We start from the raw sequence: 22316 nt of genomic DNA on the forward strand, positions 1-22316 counted from the left end.
TATTTAAACACTTGGCTTTCAGTTGCTAAAGCACAAACAAACCTTGGTCACACATCCCCATTAATGCAGTGCACTTAAAGTGTTTCTGAAACACTTGGCACTGGGGAGCAATTTACAGTGTGTTTTTAAAAGTGTTCTTCCATTCCCTTTAATTAATGTCTCTGAAAGTTCTGCACCAGAATACCAATGTCTTTGCACACTGTCCATTGCATAACACCACCTCTTTTTGAAATCAATACAATGGATCAGGATTTTGGTGCCACATCTTTTTTTATAAATTTGGCACCCAACATGGGCCGGACCACATTTCCATCCCAATATAGAATGGCCAGAGAGGAGTGGGAGGAAGGCTTTTGACTGCAGTCCTCAGGGAACTGATCAACCTTTGGGAGTCGATGAAAGTATAATAATATCGGACAGAACCCTCCCATTGGTTGGCTGAGTAATTGTACAACTGCATGCAACCCGAGAGAGTCATTTTACGATGTTCTGCATATTGAAATGCAAACCGATGTTCTCTACTTTTCATAGAGAAATGTGGCAACACTTCTTGATAAGCATTATGGGAATTTATAACTTTGTTCTGACTCCAGTGCCCAGAATGCATTGTGAAGCTGGTTATTGAACTGGTTCAAGTCAATGCAAGGGCATTCTAGCTGGACAGTCTAGCTGGAGTGCTACCTCTTGTTATTGTGCTTATTGGGTTATTTGTTTTCTACTTCCATGTCAATGTCCTTTCTGCTCCGACCCTTCCAGTGCCCATTAAGAGGACCTTGGGCGATCTCCCCAACAGGCCTGTCGCAGGAAGACAAGAGATAAGGCTGCAGCTGGCTGGAACACAAGGGTTTATCTCTCCACCTAATGAGATGTTTTAGAATACATCAACAAAGTACTATGCCTAATCACCTAGCAACCTGACCTGATGTAACCAACCATTGCTATATCCACCGACAGGTTTCCTGACCATTCACAGAAACATAATTTATCAGTTATATTTCCCATAAAACCTTAACTTATGATTCCCTTCGTCACAGAGAAACAGAAGTTAGAGCAGCGCTAGCTTTCACAATATGACGTGTACATTAGCAAAACAAATCTTTCGGAGGGAATTTTCATAGGGCGGGGAGTCAACGTGATTGACATCAAATGAGAGCGAGGAATGAGTGTCGCAGAGTGAACGGACATTGATTGGAAGGGAACAGAAAATCAACGGACACATCATTTACTCCAGGAGGGCAGAAAACTGGCACAAGCTTAATGAAAGACGCCATTTCAAAAAGGGCTCAGTGAAAAAGCAATTCTCACAAAAGAGACAAACTCCGTAATCTTCTCATTTGTGTGAAGTGCTCTGGAGAGCTGAAAGTCCACTGTTTAGATCTGTTTCAGCCATGTTTGCCAATTCTTCCCCATCATGATGAGAGGAGATAGTCCTGCCTTGAAGTATAGCAAAATAAGAGCAGATAAAATGTTTACTTTGCCCCTCACCCGTGAATATATGTTTTTCCGTTTCCATAGGAACTCTTAAGCGACACATAAAGATTCTAACTGCCTTGTGGGACAGATTATAGTGGATTTCTCTGATGGAAGCAGTTTATACAATGTCATGGAATTATGCAATATAACATGGTAAAAACATTTTCAGTGAGAATTAAAGTGAATGTATCAGGAACTTAATATTTCATTAAATATTTCCCTGTGGTCACCTGCATCACATCCCATAGGAAATAGAAAAGACGCAATAGAAGAGCACTGAATGTCCACAGTCTAAATCCAATTACAACCACCTGATTATTTTCAGTATTTTGCCAACGCCATGGCAACACCTGACTGATATCCATTGCTGCACTCAGTTCCTGTTGATTTGGCCATGTGCACTACATACAAATTAGGGGGAATAGGTCATCATTTGACGAAAACCAAAGCCCTGAAATCAATAAGAGACAAATGACTTCTCGGTCAGGCCGTACACAGAGCATGAATTTATTACACAAGGACTGTACAAGAAGGATTACCATTTTAATTCTTAAGCAAGGTTGAATCGGCGATGCTGTAGACAGGTTAATGAGCACGCAAGAGCCTGTGTCACACAAATGCAAAAATTGCCTTGGTTGGGTTCTACGACCCTTATTTTGCCAGCGTGAAAATTGTACCATAATGTGAAAAGTAGTGACAGCCTAAATCATTAACTTCATCAGTAATAACTGCAGTAGCACTGGAAACATGAAACATTTATTAAATAAACTGTTTCGGTAAAGACTAAGGATCTTACCACTACTATGAGCACACAGCTATGAACACACAGTACAGCTGGAAGAATCGTTCACTGGGGGACCTGAAAGATAAAAACGCTCAGATACTCAACACACAAACAGCATATGCTAACTGCTAGTACAGTCTGATGATGAAGCCATGAGTCCGATTACTTTCCATCCTAATAAAAACCAATGAAGCATGCAGCCATTCACTGCAGCTGTTAGCAGGAGCTGCAGTGATGCTGTGCGCTAGAACATCAGCATGACTTCATATTGGCCCTGCTTCTCCGCAAATTACTTTATAACGGCATACACGGAACATAGTTTCCAATCGCTGAATCTGAGAGGAGGGTCATCAAATCAAATCACAACGTATTTGTACACCGCATTTCACAAACTATTATGAGTTTTACTAAAAACCCTGGACTAAACACCCGCAAGAGCAAGCCTAGGGCAATACAGGCAAGGAAAAACTCACGTTCCTGATTGGACTTGATAAAAATGAGGTTTCTGGTTCCTGTTCCCCTCCTGATAGGAGGTCACAGCCTTGAGGACTGCTGAAGGGGTAAACGGCATATAAGAAGGCAAGGTTTCCTTTGCTTCTTGTCATTCCTCCCGTTAAGGCGCGAGGCAAACCTTCTGCAACCCCTCTGACTGAGACATCCAGAATGCAGAATTACACCTCAGGCCAGAGGGAGCGTTTATATTCATTTTTCCCTGCAGGCCTGCTTATTATTTTTAAGGAAGGAGTAACAAACGTTGCATCCTTTCCATTCGACTGCTTCAATCGATTCACCTCAAAGGATCTCTTCTGGTCTCTTAAGACCCAGCCCCCGTCAGCCTTCATCTTCATCTTCATCTCCATCTCCATCTCCATTCCTGTGAGCGGCTGTGCCGTTCACACATTCCACAAGTTGTTTTTTTTTTTTTTTTTACTAATAAAATTTTTATTGAATCACATAATAAGGTTAAAGTGTACAGAAACATTGGTTACATAAACATTCTACCCCTCCCTCCCTTTCCAAGGCAGCAGCTGAAGGTTTAAATTCACTCACATCATGCAGTTTTTAAAACTGGGAGATACAATGCGAGTACGGTGCACTAAGAAGGCTTAGGAACTACCAGAAAAAGCACACAAATAAAACTGAATGCAGACAAACTGCCTTTGCAACTATAAGAGGCCTTGGTAAGTATGCATCAGGAAATATTCTATGCAGTTCTTTTCTATTCAAATTTCAGATACAGTCTTTTCCATATAAAAGATCTGTATACTGTCAGCCAAGTTTGAGATGGGATTCCCCTGGCAGGGATGAGAAAATGTAAATAGAAGGAACTAGACTTATAGTATACATAGGATACAAATGGTTTAGGACATGATATTTGCCCAGGATGTCCAACAAAACATTATACCTGGGTACCTGAAAAGTCAAAGTAGATGTAAAAGACAACTGCTGAATGCCTAGTGCACATTTTCCAGACATCATTTCAAGTGCTTGTAAAACTCCTGCCAAACACCCCAGCACCCCAAGAAAGGAGAAACTTGAGCAGACCGGTGATCAGCTGTCAGACCTGTTCCAGCCAGGGACATGAAAGATTGTAAAATTTAATTTAAAAAAGGCCATACATTAAACAGCAGAGTTTGATTAAACATGCCAGTCACATTTTTCCGAGTCTTATTGACCTCTGGATTAGAAAATGCTGCACTTGTCCACATTACTGGAGGCATCAGATATGAGGGCTGTGCTGTGGTTGGCTGTTAAGCGCTCAAGTGAAGGATTCCAAGATTCCCCACAGTACCCCCGCGCCAATAAAAAAGGCATCTACACAGATCCAACGAGATTCCCTGCCAAGCCACATCCGTCCGAGAAAATCGATGGATGTGGGATTGGTCCAATTCCCTCCCTTCAGATGCCGCCCACATCATCACCCGGACATCTCTCAAACGGGTCACTTCGTATATCTTAAAGACATCAGCAGACACTTAGAGGGAGTTCTCTCCCCAACGTACCTCCAGGTATGGCGGACCCTACTGCATAATAAACAGGCGCAAGCAGGCTAAGTAAAGCCATGCCTGAGGCAAGAGGTGTTAATGTTGATTTGCCAAACTGCGCTACATGAGAATTAGGTGGATTGGGTCATGATTTGAGGAGAACCAAAGCCATGAAATCAATAAGAGACAAATGACTTCTTGGTCATAGCCTGCAGAGAGAATACATTTATTATAGGTCTGAAAGGATTGTACAAGGAGGACACACATTCTGGTTCTTAAGAATGGCTGAACTTGTCCGAGTATTAGACCGACTCTTCTGCATGGAGAAACATGAAACATTTAGAGTTTGGTTCCAAACACGTTTTGGGTTCCCAGAATTGGTACATCTGAAGTTCAAATATCTTGAAAATAAATAGGATCCAACCTTGAAATATGATTCTTTTACAAGAAAAGGTTGTTTTGAATTTTTTATTACATTTTCAAGTACCAAAGAGATAATTTTTTATATAAGCAATCAGTTCATGAGTATCACTTGTGTTTTACGTCAACAACTGGGAAATTACTTGTATTGTTAATTTTAATCCAACAGTACTACTGCCAATCAATGCATGAACACTTTGATTGCCGTACATATCTTGCAGTGTCACTCAAAATTACACAGACACACCAACAATCCAGCTGCCCCCCAGCCTGTGCTTTAAGTGAACAAAAAGTTTTTTTTCCCCCTGCATCCTTCATTATCCCTTCCATTGTATGGGAAAACTACAACATCCAGGTCAGCACCCCCTTGGACACCTCTGGAAGGCTGCGATATGTAGTCTGTACCTCCCTGTAGGTCACATGACAACCCCAAACCTCTGGTTCTGCTGCAAGAGAATGAAAAGTCCAAAGACCTTACAATCCAAAGATAATGAGCGAGACTTTCTTCCACTGAAATAAGACATTCCACATGCTTCCAATTTTACTGAGCCCCTCTGGGAGAATTTGTAGTGAAATAGAATCTGAAATGAGAAGTACACTGTCAACATCAAGCTAATACTGGAGAGACTGAACAGCAAACAACAATCTGTTCTCATAGCCACTGGGGAGGAGATACTTCCAGTTTATAATTCCCAATACTTATCAACTGCAAGCACAGGTAATGAATGCAAAAATCAGAACCAGCATTAAGATACTCTATAATAAAAATCGTGTAGGTTTCCAGAAGTATCTGCATTAATGGAGATAGGGCTGTGTAGTGGCATAAGCTTGTGGTCACAAGGTTCTGGATTTGAACCCTTAACAAAGTTGGGATGTGAGCTCCAGCAGAAACTGTAAAATTGAAAGCATGAAAACGGGTGGACTGTGTAATTTGACTTGCTGTGGGCTCAGGAGTTTACTAAACAGAACAATACAATACAATCTTAATCCCTGCATTCAAATGAGGACTAGGGAAACATACAATAAAATAAAATACTCTACAATAAAATGAATTAATCTAACATACTGGCCTACCTTGAACTGGAGAAAATAACTCCTGTGTTTAATTACTGGACATTCCCCTCTGCTATTTAGACAGAATGAAAATAACTTTACTAGCCCAAGGTTACACAACACATTTAAGGCATTATGGCTAGACGTTACCAACCTATGCAGCCTTGAGTGAGCATGAATTACAGCCGATCATAAGTGGAAAGGGTTCTATTTAGTGTACCAGGCAACATGTTGTTCCCAGTCTAATTTGATTTATCAATTGCTTTGAAAAACAAGCAAGAACATTTGGTACATACCAATTCTAACTTGCTTTGCTCAGGCCAGGTGCAGAAATATTTCAAGAGCATGTACGGCTTCGTGATACGATTTCCCAGAATCCCAGTGCATTACATAGCCCAGGGAAGCAAAGCAAAAAGCACAAATCCAATGAGAGGACTATCTTTCCTTGGGAGATTAACTATATGTGAGCATTACTTTGGGCTTTAGATAGAAAGACCATTATGTGACAGTGAATCACGCAAAAACACAATAACTCAAACACTTCCACACACTATTTGGCCAAAGACTGCAGACTGAATTTGATTAAATAACATACAAATACATTTACTCTCCATCTGCAAGGGATGAATAAAATGTTTTTTTTTTTTTTTTGCTTTCTGGCATCTTGCCATTCCTCCATATTATGGTTAGTGTATGTGGGTGTGAGTATGTGTAGGTGTATGTGTGTGTGTGTGTGTAGGTGTATGTGTGTGTATGCGTGTGCGTGTAGGTGTATATGTTTGTGCGTAGGTGTGTGTGGGTGTATGTGTGTGTACATGTAGGTGTGTGTGTGTGTGTGTGTGTGTGTACGCGCGCGTGCGTGCGTGCGTGTGTGTGTGTGTGCAGGTGTGTGTGTGTGTAGGTGTATGTGTGTGGCTTCAGGGAATAAAGGAGGTCTCAGCTGGAGGGGCCACTATAAAGACAAAGACACTTTGTACCCTCCAGAGTGTGGGGGATGCCCGCCTGCCCGCCCCCCCCCCCCCAAAGCACGACTCACACAGCTGGCCACCCCAGCTTGAGTGACTCTCAACCATAGGGGCTCCCAACAGAACTGCAATGAGCACCCTGGACCTGCATCAGACCAATGTGCCCCTTGTACCCTGGACCACAGCTGTGCTCCTGACCATGCAGTGCCCAAAGTGCAGCTCCTACACATCAAAACATTTTTCCATCAGACTAAATTTATGGGCTTGAAAGGCCTGCATGAATGAAAGAAACCTTGGCTGTGTCTCTAAACCGGATTCACAATATCAATATCCTCCTAATGTATAACCCCCCAAACATACTCCTTCAATCACTAAATGGGAGGGATAAAGGACAAAAAATGTATTTAAAAATGCATTTTTAAAATGTAACATTTTATACAGTAGATACAAATATCAAACTGCTAAAAAATGATCACACTGCCTTAAAATAAGAATTAAACAGCCATTCTCTCTCAAACTCTCTCCTTCTCTACTTTCATCACCCTAGCCTTCCTCTCCCGATTTCTTCACCCTGTGTGACCTCGATGAGAGAAAAGAATGGAACAGACACAAGACCGGGAGAGGGGGGAGCCGTGCTATATGACACTTTACCGCACATTAGCGACAGCCTGTAGACCACACTGTACAGTCATTCTGACTGCACTGCACACACAGGGATAAAAATATCGATTTAAAATATGGTATTACTGAACCGAGAGTGGGACCTAGGAACTGTTAAAAACGAAGCAGACGGAGCCATAGGAAGGTAGCACTTCACAGCAATGTTGACTTTCTGTCACACCATAGCAGACTCTCTGGGTCTGTACCATGGTCCAAAATGAACCTTCAAGCAGAGAATCAACTCTCAAACTGCAGCGTGGCAAATCTGTAGTGCGAGTGTGTGGTGGCCCTGTGGTTTTATGTTTTCCAAACGTTGAATCCAAAGGCCACGGTGCACATCGTTCCTGTGGCTATGAACTCCAAATGAACGAAAGCATCAGAATAACCATGTTTCGAATCGTGGACCTTCCTTCCAGAAAACTGCTTTATCAAAACACCATGTCTCCAAAAACAGGATGTACGAGATGCCGATGTGCTGCAGAGAGGCCCCAGGGACCTTCATTAGATTTTGCCTGTTCAAACTTGCTATAGACCGCTACACTTCATTATTAATATTGAGCCCTGGAAAATAACATCTGAATCTCTGGAATTGCATTTGACACGGTTCTTACATCTGCACACAATAATGCTCTCAAGCACGGACAGAGATGCAGAACAACAAACTCCATTTCTATCGGATTTATCACGCCATATTCACGATAGAAAATGTAACTGTTCTTATTTCCATAACTCAGGTACAGGCCATGATGCAAACACACTGTATGTGTTTTAGGAGGTCACGCAAACACGGGGAGTGCGATCAATTATTCCAGACCCTCAGTGCTTTGATTCAACCATTACAGATATAAGCACAGTATTACAGCACCCCAATTTGTATTGATGCTGGAACGTGGCATGAACTCATCTTTCTCTGCAGTTCTTATTCAGACTGTGTTTTGTGTTGCGTTGTTGTAATGAACAGCACTCTGCATTTTTAGTGTTTGTATTGTGTGTTTTAGATGCCGACTTCACGAACAGTCACTCTATTCCATTACATTTAATGTCAGTGTGTGGACAGAGAGACTAATGTGGAAATAAGAACTGCAGCACCCTTAGGAGAAGCGCAATTACACAGAAATTAGCAAAGGAACCAATAAATCTGTACAGCTTTATCTGCATAAGACTTCAGCGGTTTCAGAGAGAGGAGAAGAAAAGCAGACAGATGTGACTGGCCATATCCTCCATATGACAGCCCAGGAAGCATGTGCTGAGCTTAATTAGGCTGCTTTTACAAGGCTGCGGCCTCCACTGGCAAAATGAGGGCAATTAAAGGCAACGGCAGGACACTACCTTACAAAGAGGCCAGCGTGTCAGTTCACTGCATAACAAGGGGAAACTCACACCCGGGCCTCCCATCTGTTAGGAAGGAGGGAATGTGACACTGTGTGTGTGTGTGTGTGCGTGTGCGTGTGCATGTGCATGTGTGTGTGTAAGACAGCAAGGACCACAGACAGACAGACACACAGAGAGAGCGAGAGCAAGAGAGCGAGAGAGCGAGAGAGCGAGAGACACAAATACACTGTACAGACTGAGAAACTGAGACAATACATATATAAATACATATATTGTAAAAAAGAAAAAACTGTAGGCACACACCAGATGATCCTCATTTTATTTGAAAATCATATCACTTTCTTTTTATTGCCTGGAGAAGTAATCAGGGAACACACTGGGCACCAGGCTGCATGCTGTGCCTTCAGGGAACAAGTGTGAAGCACAGGCACTGTAAACGTGCACAGTATGACAGCACACACCTTTGGTTAACAAGCTTTAGTGCATCAGAACGTACGCCCTGAACACATTTTCTTAACAGATCTGCGGTTTCCTTTTTTCTGTCACTGCTAATTGTGACAATTAATTAATATGCCATTTAGGACACCAAAGGAACATTGGGTTTTATGGACTGGTCCGTATTGTTCTGGTCAAATGTTTGTAGTGATTCATCATAGCTGGAATCCAGTTTTGAACAAGAGCTATTTTTGTGAATCCTCCAGCCAATTCAGTTCATGTAAGCCTGAGAAATCAGGAAGTGAGAAAGAAATGTAGTAATGCTACTTTCCCTGCCCAGGAGACCAAAATCACACCGCTATCTTGCTGAACTTACTCAGTAAACAGAGCGTGTTGGCAATTCATTGTGGCTCCAGGTTGCTTACAGTACTTGCATGGAATGTGCGTTGTTATCTGTGGTTCAGAATATTTTTTCTATTCCACAAATGAGATTCCGTCTCATTACAAAACGTCCATCCCCCATGACCTGGGAATGTGTGAGAAGAAGCCACATATTTGTGGCCTGGAACATTTACAACTATCCACTCACCACGGTGTGAGGCGCGGGAGGAATGCACTGCATGATTTCTCATAATGCATCTCCTATGTGGAAGGGGTGGCTAAACGTTCAGATGCTTGCAAAACCATCTCAAATCCAGAGCTAAAAATAGATACAATAAAGAAGAAGAGAAACAACATTACCATTGAGAAGAGGACTGAAAAGAGTCAGGGGAAGCCCTTTCAATATTTTCTTTAAAAAAATTCCCACAGAAAGAAAAAAAAAACAAAAAACTCATGAATTTCATTTAAGAAATGGAAACAATCGCTCAACTTTGCCAGACGAAGGACAGAGGGCATCGAGTCCAGTGGGGAGTTACTCTGTGAAAAGAAGAAGGGTGGGACAGCTTACTGAGGAAAAACTGCGAGATAAAATCACTTTATCTTTCTTTTATGGAACTGTAGAAGTACCCTTCATTATGTGATACATTTTTATTGGCCTTTCTTTTTTATATGCAGCCTCCATTAGCCTGGGAAGGCATATCGGCTGCTTTATATTAGCGGACCAGGAAGTTTAAGATTGCTGGTTGCGGGCTCAGCAGACAAAGCGAGGAAATGTCAATTTTTATTCCGACTGCCAGAGCTAAACCTGAGCTGCTTTCTTCCACTGAACTCTGGGTGCTATCGCAGACTAGTTTATCGGGAGGAAATGGATAAATGAGATGGAGTAGGCTTAGCCGTGGCTGGAAGCTGCATGAAGGGGTCGGCAAGAGTTCTTTCAGCATTTCCATTTATATGTTAATCCTGCCGGGAGAAAAGTCTCTGAAAGAAAGCAGGTTGCAGACTATTCTTATAAATGTGGATACATTCAGTTTAGTTTCTTACTTTTTGAAAAACCATTAAGCACCCAAATAATATGCGGTGCTTGGCAGGACACACGCCTAGTTTCAAGACCCACTGAACTATAATCATTTCGAAATGGGAACCTTCAGGTGGATAAATCCTGATATAAGCTAAACAGAAATGTTTATGTGGCAGGTGTGTATCAACACCAGTACCAACTCCATTTAGGGCACAACAGATCCTAATGCTAACTCTGTAACAGAACAACCGTTCATACAACGGTGAAAAGATGCAAACTTTGTTTATTTTTGTTCGCTTAATTACTCACTCGCAAAATTACAAACATACCATGCCGAACACTCAAGGATAATGTCTTGCGAAACTGGCTACCTTCATGGGTTGAAATATAAACCCCATCAATTACTTAATTTGATCTGACTGAACCGGAATGCTTCAGACTGCAATTTTGCAAGACTTACAGTGAATACCACCACATTGCCAGGCCCTGGCTATTTATTATGATAGATATTATGAAAAGAAGAAAATACACATAGAGGGGGTATAAATTGGATGTTTCCTCCGCGTGCGCAACCACCCCGCCGCAGAAACACTGGCCATCCCCTCCCCCTGTAGTCACTCCTGCCAGCCACAGTGCCTGTCTGTGCTGGCGCCCCCCTAGTAGTGGAACAAACATTCTATGGTGGAGAGCAGAATTGACATTTGCATCTTCGGACGAAGACCGACCACTTCAGACCACATCTTAGCTCCCCTCTCATCCACACCCCCGAACTCTCACGCCTTCCCTACCGATTCAGGCTACGCCTCAAGCTTTTTCTTCTTTCATTCTTGTTATGGATGTAACCTGTACGTATTCTCAATGTGTATTTGCATTAATGGTTTAGCGATGGTATACATGCGCACACTGGTCTGGGAATACAATTAGCCAGGCCTGGCATATTGCTCACATTACTGGTAAATGATTTCAGTATAATGCAACATAATATAATGCAATATAATGTCATGTAATGAGGTCAATACTTTGTGTAACCGGATAAAACACAAGATTTGTCTAATTCTGCCAGGCCTCGTATCGTAGTGTGTAATTGGATGTAGTGTTGCCTGGGAAGAGGGTAGCAGGGCTGCCTCGGTCTCGTAGGTCCTATGGCTACCCAAATTAATCAGGTCCCTGTAGCCCGCGGATCCCAGCCGAACAAAATTCACCGTCCTCTGTAGGACTGTAAATTTGACAGTGCTTCACAGTCCATGCCCGATAGCGTTTTTCCCTCCGAGATATGAATATGGCACTGATGAGACAGGATTGTAACTGCTGTTGAGAAAGACGACGTATGAGAAACAAAGCAAATTTTCAATAAAAACAATATATGCTACCGCTCAAAATAGTGAGTTAATGACACGGTAGTTTTATGTCAATATTCTATTCATGCTAGGATTCTTTTTTGTAAATAAAACAACGGTTCTTACTTTTATCAAATTGAAATTGGAATTGACAAACGCATAGCTATTCAGGCATCAAGAATTGCATCAATTCTCAAATTTAAAATTTCTGCTTGACGGCCGTGAACTGAATTGTATCATAAAATTCTCTACATATCTCGTAGACACTGCAAGCTCTGAGGAGGCTCAAAACCGGTTTCAGTTTTTTTTTTTTTAAACAAGAAAGCTGATCAGCAAGGAACCTTCAATAAGGGTTCAATAATTCCCAACGTGCCCTGACACAAACAAGCCCTTTTCTCTTTCTTCAGGATGCAGGTGACACTAAGCATCCAGCGAGGGCTGCCAAGAGCCCTTGTTAACGTGCCACGGTTGCCTCCATTTCTGGCATCAGTGCACACAGAGAAGGATTGGATTTCAGTTAACGCTGGCAGCTCAGGTTTCCCGCGAGAATCTTTCCGGAAGAGTCTCTCCCACCCACTGCACAAGGAGGCCTCGGGCTCTGACACCATTTCAATTTTTCGAACGCTGAAATGATTATTTCTCAGAAAGCTAATTACAGGAATGGCTACCCTGTCGGCTACCCAATCACCTCCAGGCATCCTCTCTTTCCTTAGCGGCTGCATCAGTACCCAGCAGCGACTTCGCTCTGTTGATTAAAATGCACCCAATGCGTTGCTTGTCTACAGTGCGGGGTTCATGCGGGGTTATATCAACGGCATGTTTAATTAAAGAGAACCTTGAGCTGCTCAATGAAGAATAATCAGCAGTTTCAAACATTTCAAACATATTATACTATAGGCTGGTTATAATGGGAGGGGCAATCACAAACCCCATTAGCAGTTAAGAAAGTGAATGAGGCATATCTGGCAAGAGTTTGACGCATAATTGTAATAGTAATCATTCTTTCAATGGCACAAGACATTGCAACAATGCAATCCAAATCGTGTAGTGCTGCTTTAAAATGACACTTCTGAAAAGTAATTATATTTTTCAATAATGTACATTAATGCATTATAATGTACAATAATGCACTCTGTACATTAATCCGCACAACACATATAATTCAGCATTTCCCCTTTTAATTTAAACGCCAGAATATTTTTCCAGAATGCAAGTATGAAACACTAATATTCATTGTTCACATGCTACAAATGCTTAAAATACCCAAACCTATACTATTCCAATAGTGTTGGTGTTAAGTTCAGAAAACATAGAAGCATTTAAATCAATATCAGAGCGGTGGAATAATGGCACAGAGAAATCAGAAGGCAAGAAGACGTGGTCAGGGAACTGCCATGTGCTGGAACGCTTTCTGACAGGTTGAATTACATGCCACCGAAAGTGACAGCGACCTACCACTGAGCTTCATTTTTAGCCACGCAGCGCTTATATAACACTGACAAATAAACAGCAAAGAACAGCCAAAACCATAAGTCGTGAAATTACAATTCGTACGACAGGGTTTTAATGTTTTTGTAAAGTATTGGACATAATGAGATGTAAATCAGACATTTCTAAGAAGTTCCATTTAATCACAAAGCAGGTTTCAATGAAAATTGAGTTTTGCCATTCACGGATATGTGAATGTGAAAATTAAGCTCCTTTTTAGGGATGATTCAAAAACACAAGAGACATCTTCAATCTGCTGGCTTAATCACGCCTAAGAAATCAAACCTGAAGGGCTGGCTGGAGCTGCAGCTGATTTGAAATCAGTTCAGTTATTCTATCTCCCTGCTATTTTAATTTCTGAGGAGTCGAGCGAGGCACTGGGATAGTTGTGTTACTCTGAAAAGCCATTTGGGTGATGTGCACTTTTTTATTGACCTTATCTGCACTGTGCCTTGTCAGGCCATTAGCAGTCCCCACCACACTCTTCTATTGTAATGGGGAAAGTACGTACCACTTCTTTCTGCCTCAATCGAGTTCGTTTTTCTTTCAAGCTGAGCACAGAAGAGCTAGGACCCGTGTAATAATCCATAAACCATGGAATAAAGCAGCCGTATTGATTGCCTGGTGTCCAATAATAAGAGATCACCGCAGACCTGGGAACTTCTGATGTTTGCAGCCATCCACAGTTTGGGATTGTACAGTGACAGGTACAACATTCGATACAAACAGAGGGCACTTGAGAAACAGACAAGAACTGGTGAGGTACATCACATTATTTCTTATAACCGTTTGTTATACGGTTTTAAATTGGCAAACTAGGACAAAGAGGAGCCAAGGTCCTGTTCTCTAAAATACATAAAACACTTAGTCCTTGGCAGTTCCCAGAGAACAATTTAAAAACTGGCCCTCAGCTAGCAGCTTCCACTGAAAGATTTTGGAGTATCAGTTCTGGGTCATAGTGGATGAAAGGCTACAATCCTCATAAACCTCAGGGCACAGACAGGCCCTAAATCACAACCGAGGAACCAGACTCTCTTTCACCTGCTTGAAATAAACAACAGTAGCCCCATGCAGGAGCCCCAGGCAGCCTGGTGTGGGTCACAGCGTCCCCTGGAGGTGACTGTGATTGAGACGGCTGCTTGTGAGGCTGTGCAAAAGTGCTGAGTCGAAGCTCTGGCGTGGCCGTGCCACCTGCCAAGCTAGCATCTCCACTCCATATCTCACACCACCGCACCACAGAGAACACATTACATTCATGCAGCAAGCAGGGAGAGAGCAGAGGGAAATAAAAAAGCCTGCTTGAGGGAAATGTGGACAGTATTTCAGCAATGTTCCCGGTTACTTGCATGCGCAGAACTTGGCAGATGCTGAGTGGAGTAAAATACAGAAATTCCTACCGGGCCAGAGTCAAATAACCAAGCGGTCACAATCTGTCATCGTTGGACTGAATGATGGCCATGCACTGTACCCAACCCAAAAGCCATAACGCCTCATTGGGCAGTCAAACAAGGAGTTAGGAACAGTGACTACGGTTTCTCCAAGAGTTACACTCTTTTCAAGTGGCTCTGATGTTCCAGTGAAGACCTGCTTAATGGTTCCCAGCAGGTTTGGGACTAGTGGCCATGGTGGAGGGATTCCAGGGATACCATACAAGCTCATGATACAAACTTCGATCAGTTTTAACCCCTGTCAAAAGAAACATTACTGTTCATGAATACCTGAAGTATCCATCAGGACCAAGGCCTAAAAGAAGCATAGCCTGTCTGAGTTTGGACCCATGGGTGCCCAATGGCCTGGCAAGGCTTTGATAATACCTATGTTAACACATAACTAAGCAACCCCCTATCCAACAACAATTGCATGAGGTTCTCAGTGCAAAACAAAGCCATGCAAGCCATGTAATATGAGCACTACTGATAACTGACCTCATTTTGTCCAGCATGGAGTTTAATCTGACACCTGTGCTCTAGAGCATCTTCCTCTCTTCAAACTGAACCCTTCAAGAGGTAAACCGCAATTTTATTTATCAGGAACATAAGCCTTACCCTGTATGCCTCAGAAGCTCTCCCTTCCTCCCATTGTTTCTGCCCTCTGAAACCATTTAGTCGGTGAATAAATTCAAGGGATCCCAGCCTGTGAAAAGGTCACGCTGCACTTTTAATAAACCCCAGAGTCCCACTGGAGGCAGACTGCAGCAGAAGAATCTTACTGGAGATTATGATGAAACCACTTGAGGTGTCCACACATTCTGCTGGGATGAATAACTGTTGTTCACAACCCAGCAATTATGCTGACGTTACCCTTCCCAAACAATGTCCAGTCACCTTAATCTAGAGCCTCTGAATCTGTGGACCGACTGGCGCTAAAACAGCACTTTGAGGAAATGAAATATAACATGCATTCCCTAGATGGAATGAAGAGATGAGCATGGATATCAATGTGTTGATAAAGATGTGTATTTGGACATAACCTGGAATTTATTATTCGGTTTGTGTGTGAAGCTGAAAGAAATATAGCCATCTGAATGACGACTTAATATCTCTGCACACTAGTGCGGCAGTATTTCATGTTTAAAGTATTTTTGAAAAAGGCTGTTTTATATGCTTCTGACAATTTCTCCTTATAAATTGAAGTCTGTATTCACATGATTTCATAAAACAGCAATACAAAGGTGCAGCCTAAGAGAAACTGAAAGTTGAGAGAAAGGAGGTGAACAGGGCTTCAAGTTGGCCAGTGGGCCAAGACTTTTTCAAGAACCTGCACACAGCCTAAACTTATCTAAATGAAACCTCAGTGATTTACTGTAATAAGGCTGCTCCCGGCTGTGTTTTGTCTGGACAAACAGTCCAAATTGACCTTCACTTTCATAAGACAAATCTTTAAAGGTACAATAGGTAATTTTGGACTTCTCACGGTCAAGAGAGGGACAGCAGCAACAAACACCCTCAAACCACAAGTGTTCATCCCACCCCTTTTCTGAGAACGTACTGACGTTGGAACGCAATTAGAACCAATTTTCACCAAATGACCTTGAATTACTGTACAGCCATACAATGTTTTGGTACAGAGTGCCGACCCGTCAACTGCATATTTTGAAACCCGAATTTAAGGACTATAAACACAGGCAGAGGGTGAGTCAACATGTCAATGAGCCTTTTTCAATGATAGGAAGGGCTTTACAATGGTCTTGTCACAATGTTTTACCACAAAAATCTTACCTATTGCACCTATAAAGAGCACTTCTGTTCAATCATGCAAAAGGAAAAAGGAGAAAAAAAGAAATCTGTGTGGGGTCATGCATCTGGCAATTTCAGATTGGGAAACTGTTTTGTCCCTGATTCTAGAGTAATTAGGTTTTGCACCTTGGTGACCGATGCTTCCACCTTCATCACAAAGACAATTCTGGAGCACGAGAAGCCATTTACCTCACATAACCTGCAAGAGGCATCGCCCCTTAGAATGAACGCTTTAAATAATTCAATTCATGCAAAGCCGCCCCCTTGGCTTGATTTAAATTATTTTCAAATCTCATTAACTATTCCATTTCAGTTAATTAGTTCAATGCTGTTTGTCAGTCAAACAGCAGCATGTCACTGAGGGCCGCAAGGCAAAACTGACCTAGCCTAAAATATTTAACGGCTAAGCCCGATTCAGTTTGTCTTCCTTCTAAAATATGTTCTTCTTAATCATGTGTCAATGAATCCCTTGTTCACACATTTGCAACCGTTATGTGCAAACTACAGATGAACAGAAGGATATCCAGCTACTTTGGCTATAAATGACATCTCTCTTAAATCAGCATGACGGCTCATAACAGAATAAAGCAGCATTTAAAAAGCAAGACTTTTCCCAGGCAGGCCTCCCCTGGGTGTGGTCCCAAATCATACAAAATTCAGACACGCAAAGCAGCATATTAGCCAGGTGCGACTCACGAGCAGCACATATGCCCATCACAAGTTCATTCCCAGCCTCTGATCTTCTGGCAGTGGGTTGCCAGTTCAAACCCCAGGAGGGACAGAGCTATTGTGCTTGAGTGAGGTGCTTGACCAAAATTGTTCCGTTGCATATCCAGTTGATGAATGGACAGTGTTTAAACAACATCTAAGTGGGTTCCCCTGGGAAAGAGACGACAAAAAATAATAATAATAATTGTAATGATTGGTCCAAAGCAGGCATGCAATGATGAGCGATATTATTTATGCCTTTGGTTTATTTCTCAATACTCTGTGGGGTTACTGTTTGCAAGGCCACCAAAACCATTCTAAACTACGCATTTGGTTTACCATGATCCTATTTATGTACCGCACACCACTTAGCAAACCCTATCCAGAGATGCGGAGCATGTAAAGCATCTAAAATTCATTACAATGCCAGTGATAGACAGACACAGGCCTGTGGAGCTGCAGGTTCAATCCCAGAGCTGATCACCTCTGCTCCCAGAGCACGCTGTAGTACTTCATCGCCAAAATTGATTAATTGACTGTCCAAGCAATCTATATTAATGCTTATTGTTACACATTTCATTACACCAGCCGGAACAAAAATGTCATAATAATGCTGACATTAAAAACAAGGAAAGACAATCCTATGTGTAAGAAAATGCGTAAACGAGTAGAAGGATTAGTTCTGGGCAGTGTTGTAATTTTTCAGTGTTGTAATCATTCACAGTGATAATACTTTTTTAATGTTGTGGTAGAAAAACTGCCCCAGTCTGGGCCAGATGGACTGGGTGTTCCCTCCACTCATCGAAAACTTCTTCAGAAAACCAACACAAATAAACAGAGTCTGATAAAATTGGGTTTATTGTATATGACTCATAAGTGACCTACAAGAACCCGGGTTGGTCTGCACAGAGCAATACATACGAACAGTTTCTCAAACAATCCAAGCTCTCTGAATTTCTCTCCAAATGAATCCTCCTTATATCCTGTTTGTCCAACTCCTCCTGCTGTGGAGCTTAAACTCAACTCCTCCCACAAGCTTACATCAACATCTCAGTCCAATACACCATTGTTGCCCCATTTTGGCTTCAAATCTTGCACCATTATTGAAATGTCTCCCATTCGGATCCATAGAAAATAAACGGTTAACTTCTCCTCTTCTGTTGGTGCTATTCATGCATTACATATGACAGTTACTGATAATGTACGTTGCCTGGAGACGATGTTTGATTATACAAATGTGATTACAGCTTGGTCTTGGTCTGGCCATACTTATTCAAATAAGTGAAAATGCTGTTATAGTAGCAGACTTCAAGCTCCTCTTTCCTCTCCTTCCATAGCATCTTCTTCTGACACAGGAATGTACAGAGATGCATTTGAGTGTATTTAAATGGTACAATATTAATAAAGAACACTTACTATAGGTAAATTATAAATTAAACTTTCACAATGTCAGTCAGGGAGTATATCTCTATCAACAACGCACTATGTGTAAAGAACCCTTGCATCCAGTGAATAAGGCTTGTAAAATGCTCCATAAAATATAATCCTGGGTAATTCAGGCTGTAAGGCTTAAACTCAGTGTGTAAAATCTTAGCGTTCAATTCTCAAATGTCTTCCATTTCCTCATTACGTTTATGTATATACATCAGGCTATAAAAGTGTAAAAAACACATCTATATAAGAAGGCATTTTAAAGGCACTGCTATCAACGGTACAACAGAGAATAGGAAAAACAGAGATGAGGAGCCATTCATCTACATCCAATGCATGATATCAGCAGTCTTATTATAACCACTTTAACGGCAATACAGGGCAGGACATCATTTAAACCAGGTAATGGAGCAAACAGATTGCTGTTGGCAGAAAACCCCAAAATATTTTTCACAAGTTCCAACAGGTTTTGTGTCTACTGTATGCAATACCTTAAATGACATATTTTCCCAACAGTTCTAAATTGTAGCCAATGGAAACTAAACCGCGAGGATTACGCTCACTCTTCTTATGATCCGACCCGGATGCTAACCCAATCCTCCAGATGTGCAAAGCGCAAAGCCTACAGGATTACTGCGCTGCACCAGCGAGCTGCGTTTTTTTAAGAAGGGAAGTGTCCTGGAATGACCTCTCTCCCTTCCCTACCCTACCCTACCCTACCCTACCCCCTACACTGAACAAGCACAGGATCAGGCATTTCATACAGGGCTCTTTAAAAGAATGTTAGCAAATTACCTTATTTCCAAACTAACCCATTTACCAGGGTTTTGAGGATCAATAATTAAAACATAAAAGTGCGGTTTGATTCTGACTAATTTCCTCAGGCGTGCATATGGAGCTCGTACCCTTTGATGTAGAAGGCATTCTCACAGTAAAATTTGGCAAACATAAAGCCATCTGATTAGAATTCCAAATCATGGTGTTCCAGACCATTTTGCCAGGGGCAGAGAAGATGCAACTAAAAAGCCCACGGCCTTGATGCCATTGTATTGGTTTGGGTTTTTTTCCCTATTTTAGTTAAAATAAGGCAAACATACTTGCAACCCCTCACCCCCTCCACCTTATCCTCCTCCTCATCTCTGATCTTGAGAGAAGAGCTCAAGTCAAACTAAAGTTTGGTTCTTTCTGCACGCTAAATTCAAAATGCAGACTGCAATTAACTATAAAAGCAAAAGGCAAAAATAGTTACATAACAAAACAGTTACTACTATGATTTGATAGATTATGACTTGCAGTTCGCAACTGGATTTCAAAGTCCATCACAATAACAGTTAGAACATTAGCCTAATCTCACACCTCTGTCTTAGAGATCATCCTGAATTCCTAATCAATTAGACAGTAAAAAGCTGCTAGTGTTGAACAGCCCATAAAATCTGAAGTAAGGTGAAATATCTCCAGCAGGAGCTTTCATACTGCAGGCAAATACGGTTAGCACAACTTCAACCGAATTGCAGCTGAACTGAAACCACAAGACGTATATAATCATGGGACATCTTCTCCAAAACTCTTATACACATAATGAAGCCATAAACACATAGAAGTTATCCGGACCAATACTACAACTACTTCTGTTTGGACAGAGGTGGTCTCCAGACGCCAATCAGGTAGTGCAGCAAACTAGAGTAAATTAATACTTTTATGAAAAAGAAAAGTGTGGGGAGAGATAAAAAAAACAAAAAAAACTTTCAGTTTCATCATCAGTGTTGCTGTATATTTGGGCTGAAAGTAGAATCGGAGTGAAATTAAGAGACCACGGGAGCTAAGTCTGCAGAACTGAGTTAAAGAAAAAACAAAGACGACAGATTTTTAAATTATTTGTATTGCCGCTCAAGAACACAGCATTCGTTTCGAGAAAATCAAGATGCATGTCCTTTGTCTGCTGACTGGCTAGACAGCTTGACACTGTGCCGCAACCGTAAATACTGTGTGGTCTTATAAGTATATCTACACCTGTATGCCTTTCCCTGCACTATGCAGAACATCATGTCAAAAATACAGCTACTTCTAATATACGAGAGGTTCACATTATTGAGCGAATACACACGATTAAATTCACAGACATACCACCTAATGTACTAGACTACACAAACTTAACTCAACGTTACGCCGTTGACGCAGACATGCACAATTATAGAAGACGGTTCAATACAGCTAGATCACAAGATAAAATAAAACGCACATTTCGCATTCGCTAAAACTTCAGAGATGAATATATTTCAAATAAAATAACAGAAGGATACTGATAGAGGCACATGACAACTTTCTCAACGCCCTCCTCCTGTCACTCAACACGTTTCTGTCGCGACTCGAGCCACCAAGAGTGCGCAAATACCTCGAGCTATCACGTTATTCTCGGAAATATGAAAACTGTCGAGGTGACAGATACTATAAACTTGCCTACTCAAACAATACACTTGGCTGTATTTTGCCTTAACACCTTGGAATTATTTGACCCGCGTGGCCACTTCAAGGCAATTTTGCAGAGTAGCTTTATTGCTGCATGCAAGTTCTATTTTCCACGCGCCAACTGCATTTTCTCTGCTGTGCAGTTGAAAATAATCCAACACAAGTTGTTTCACGAAAACGCTACACTTTCGATTGATATCACGACCAATGTCCTTATAAATGCACGAGTCACGATTGGATCTTGCTGAAGCAGTTTAACTCTTTGCAACAATGTAGCTATTGTTGCTAGTGAATTCTTGTCATCTATCCAACATTCGTTTCTCTTTCCCAGCTGAGTGCAAGTTGTAAACTTCATTATAAACGCTCATACACAACAGATAAGCATTTACACCCGCTAATGCTGAATGCACATTCGTGCTACGGCAGCAAAAGGCTAAATCCAGGTAAGTTTCAAAGGCCTAACAAGCCAAAATTTGCAAGAGATCAAAGGGGGATATAAAATAAAAAGAAAAATGCAGCGCTCTACCATTTTGATCCAAGATTTTCTGGTGCGAAGGAGTGCCGATTCCCCTCCCGTTGCATCGGACTTTTCATCTCCATGAAAATGTTATTTTGTGTTGTTTTTCACATTTCTTCTGTCCCTTCTATTAATTCTTCACATCATTCCCTTTTCGCCATGTTAGCGTTTAGAAAAAGGCAAAAATGCAGCGCCTGCCTTTGCGAAAGGAACTGGTGATTGGAGCTCGGGGATCATATGGGCGTTTGTCTGGAGTTTTAAAGGCACAGGGGCGTTATAGTCTGAGGGGCTTAAAATAAAAATACATCTATTATTAATATTTATTTTGCTTAATATTTCGGGGAACTGAAAAGGAAGGCACGAGTGCTCGATTATGCATGTGAAACGTTACCCCGGTACCCGCGTGAATTGCAACAAGCGCTGGCACGTCGAGTGTTCACTTAAACTCGTGCAAGGTCAGTGAGTGCATGCAGGCAGTCAGGACACGGTCAGATGTGCGGGTGAAATGCTCCTGAAATAATTTAATCCACGAGAAATATTTTGTGCAAATGATTCCATGAGACGACCAAAATATCAGATTACTCATATTCTGCTTTAAAGTAAACCATCTGAGCTGCTTTATTAATT

At 41.7% G+C, this 22316-nt stretch overlaps 1 protein-coding gene across 1 annotated transcript in view; it reads right to left on the bottom strand.

The window, feature by feature from the left end:
- Nucleotides 1-21898, bottom strand: part of LOC133137508 (zinc finger and BTB domain-containing protein 47-like) — a 32847-nt gene extending 10949 nt beyond the window's left edge. Inside the window, exon 1 of the mRNA XM_061255826.1 lies at nt 21699-21898. Coding sequence (XP_061111810.1) covers nt 21699-21701 — 3 coding nt within the window. The 5' untranslated portion in view covers nt 21702-21898. The remainder of the gene's footprint in view (nt 1-21698) is intronic.
- Nucleotides 21899-22316: the final 418 nt, after the last annotated feature.

The sequence above is a fragment of the Conger conger genome, chromosome 9, assembly GCF_963514075.1.
Source record: "Conger conger chromosome 9, fConCon1.1, whole genome shotgun sequence".
NCBI classification, from domain to species: Eukaryota; Metazoa; Chordata; class Actinopteri; order Anguilliformes; family Congridae; genus Conger; species Conger conger.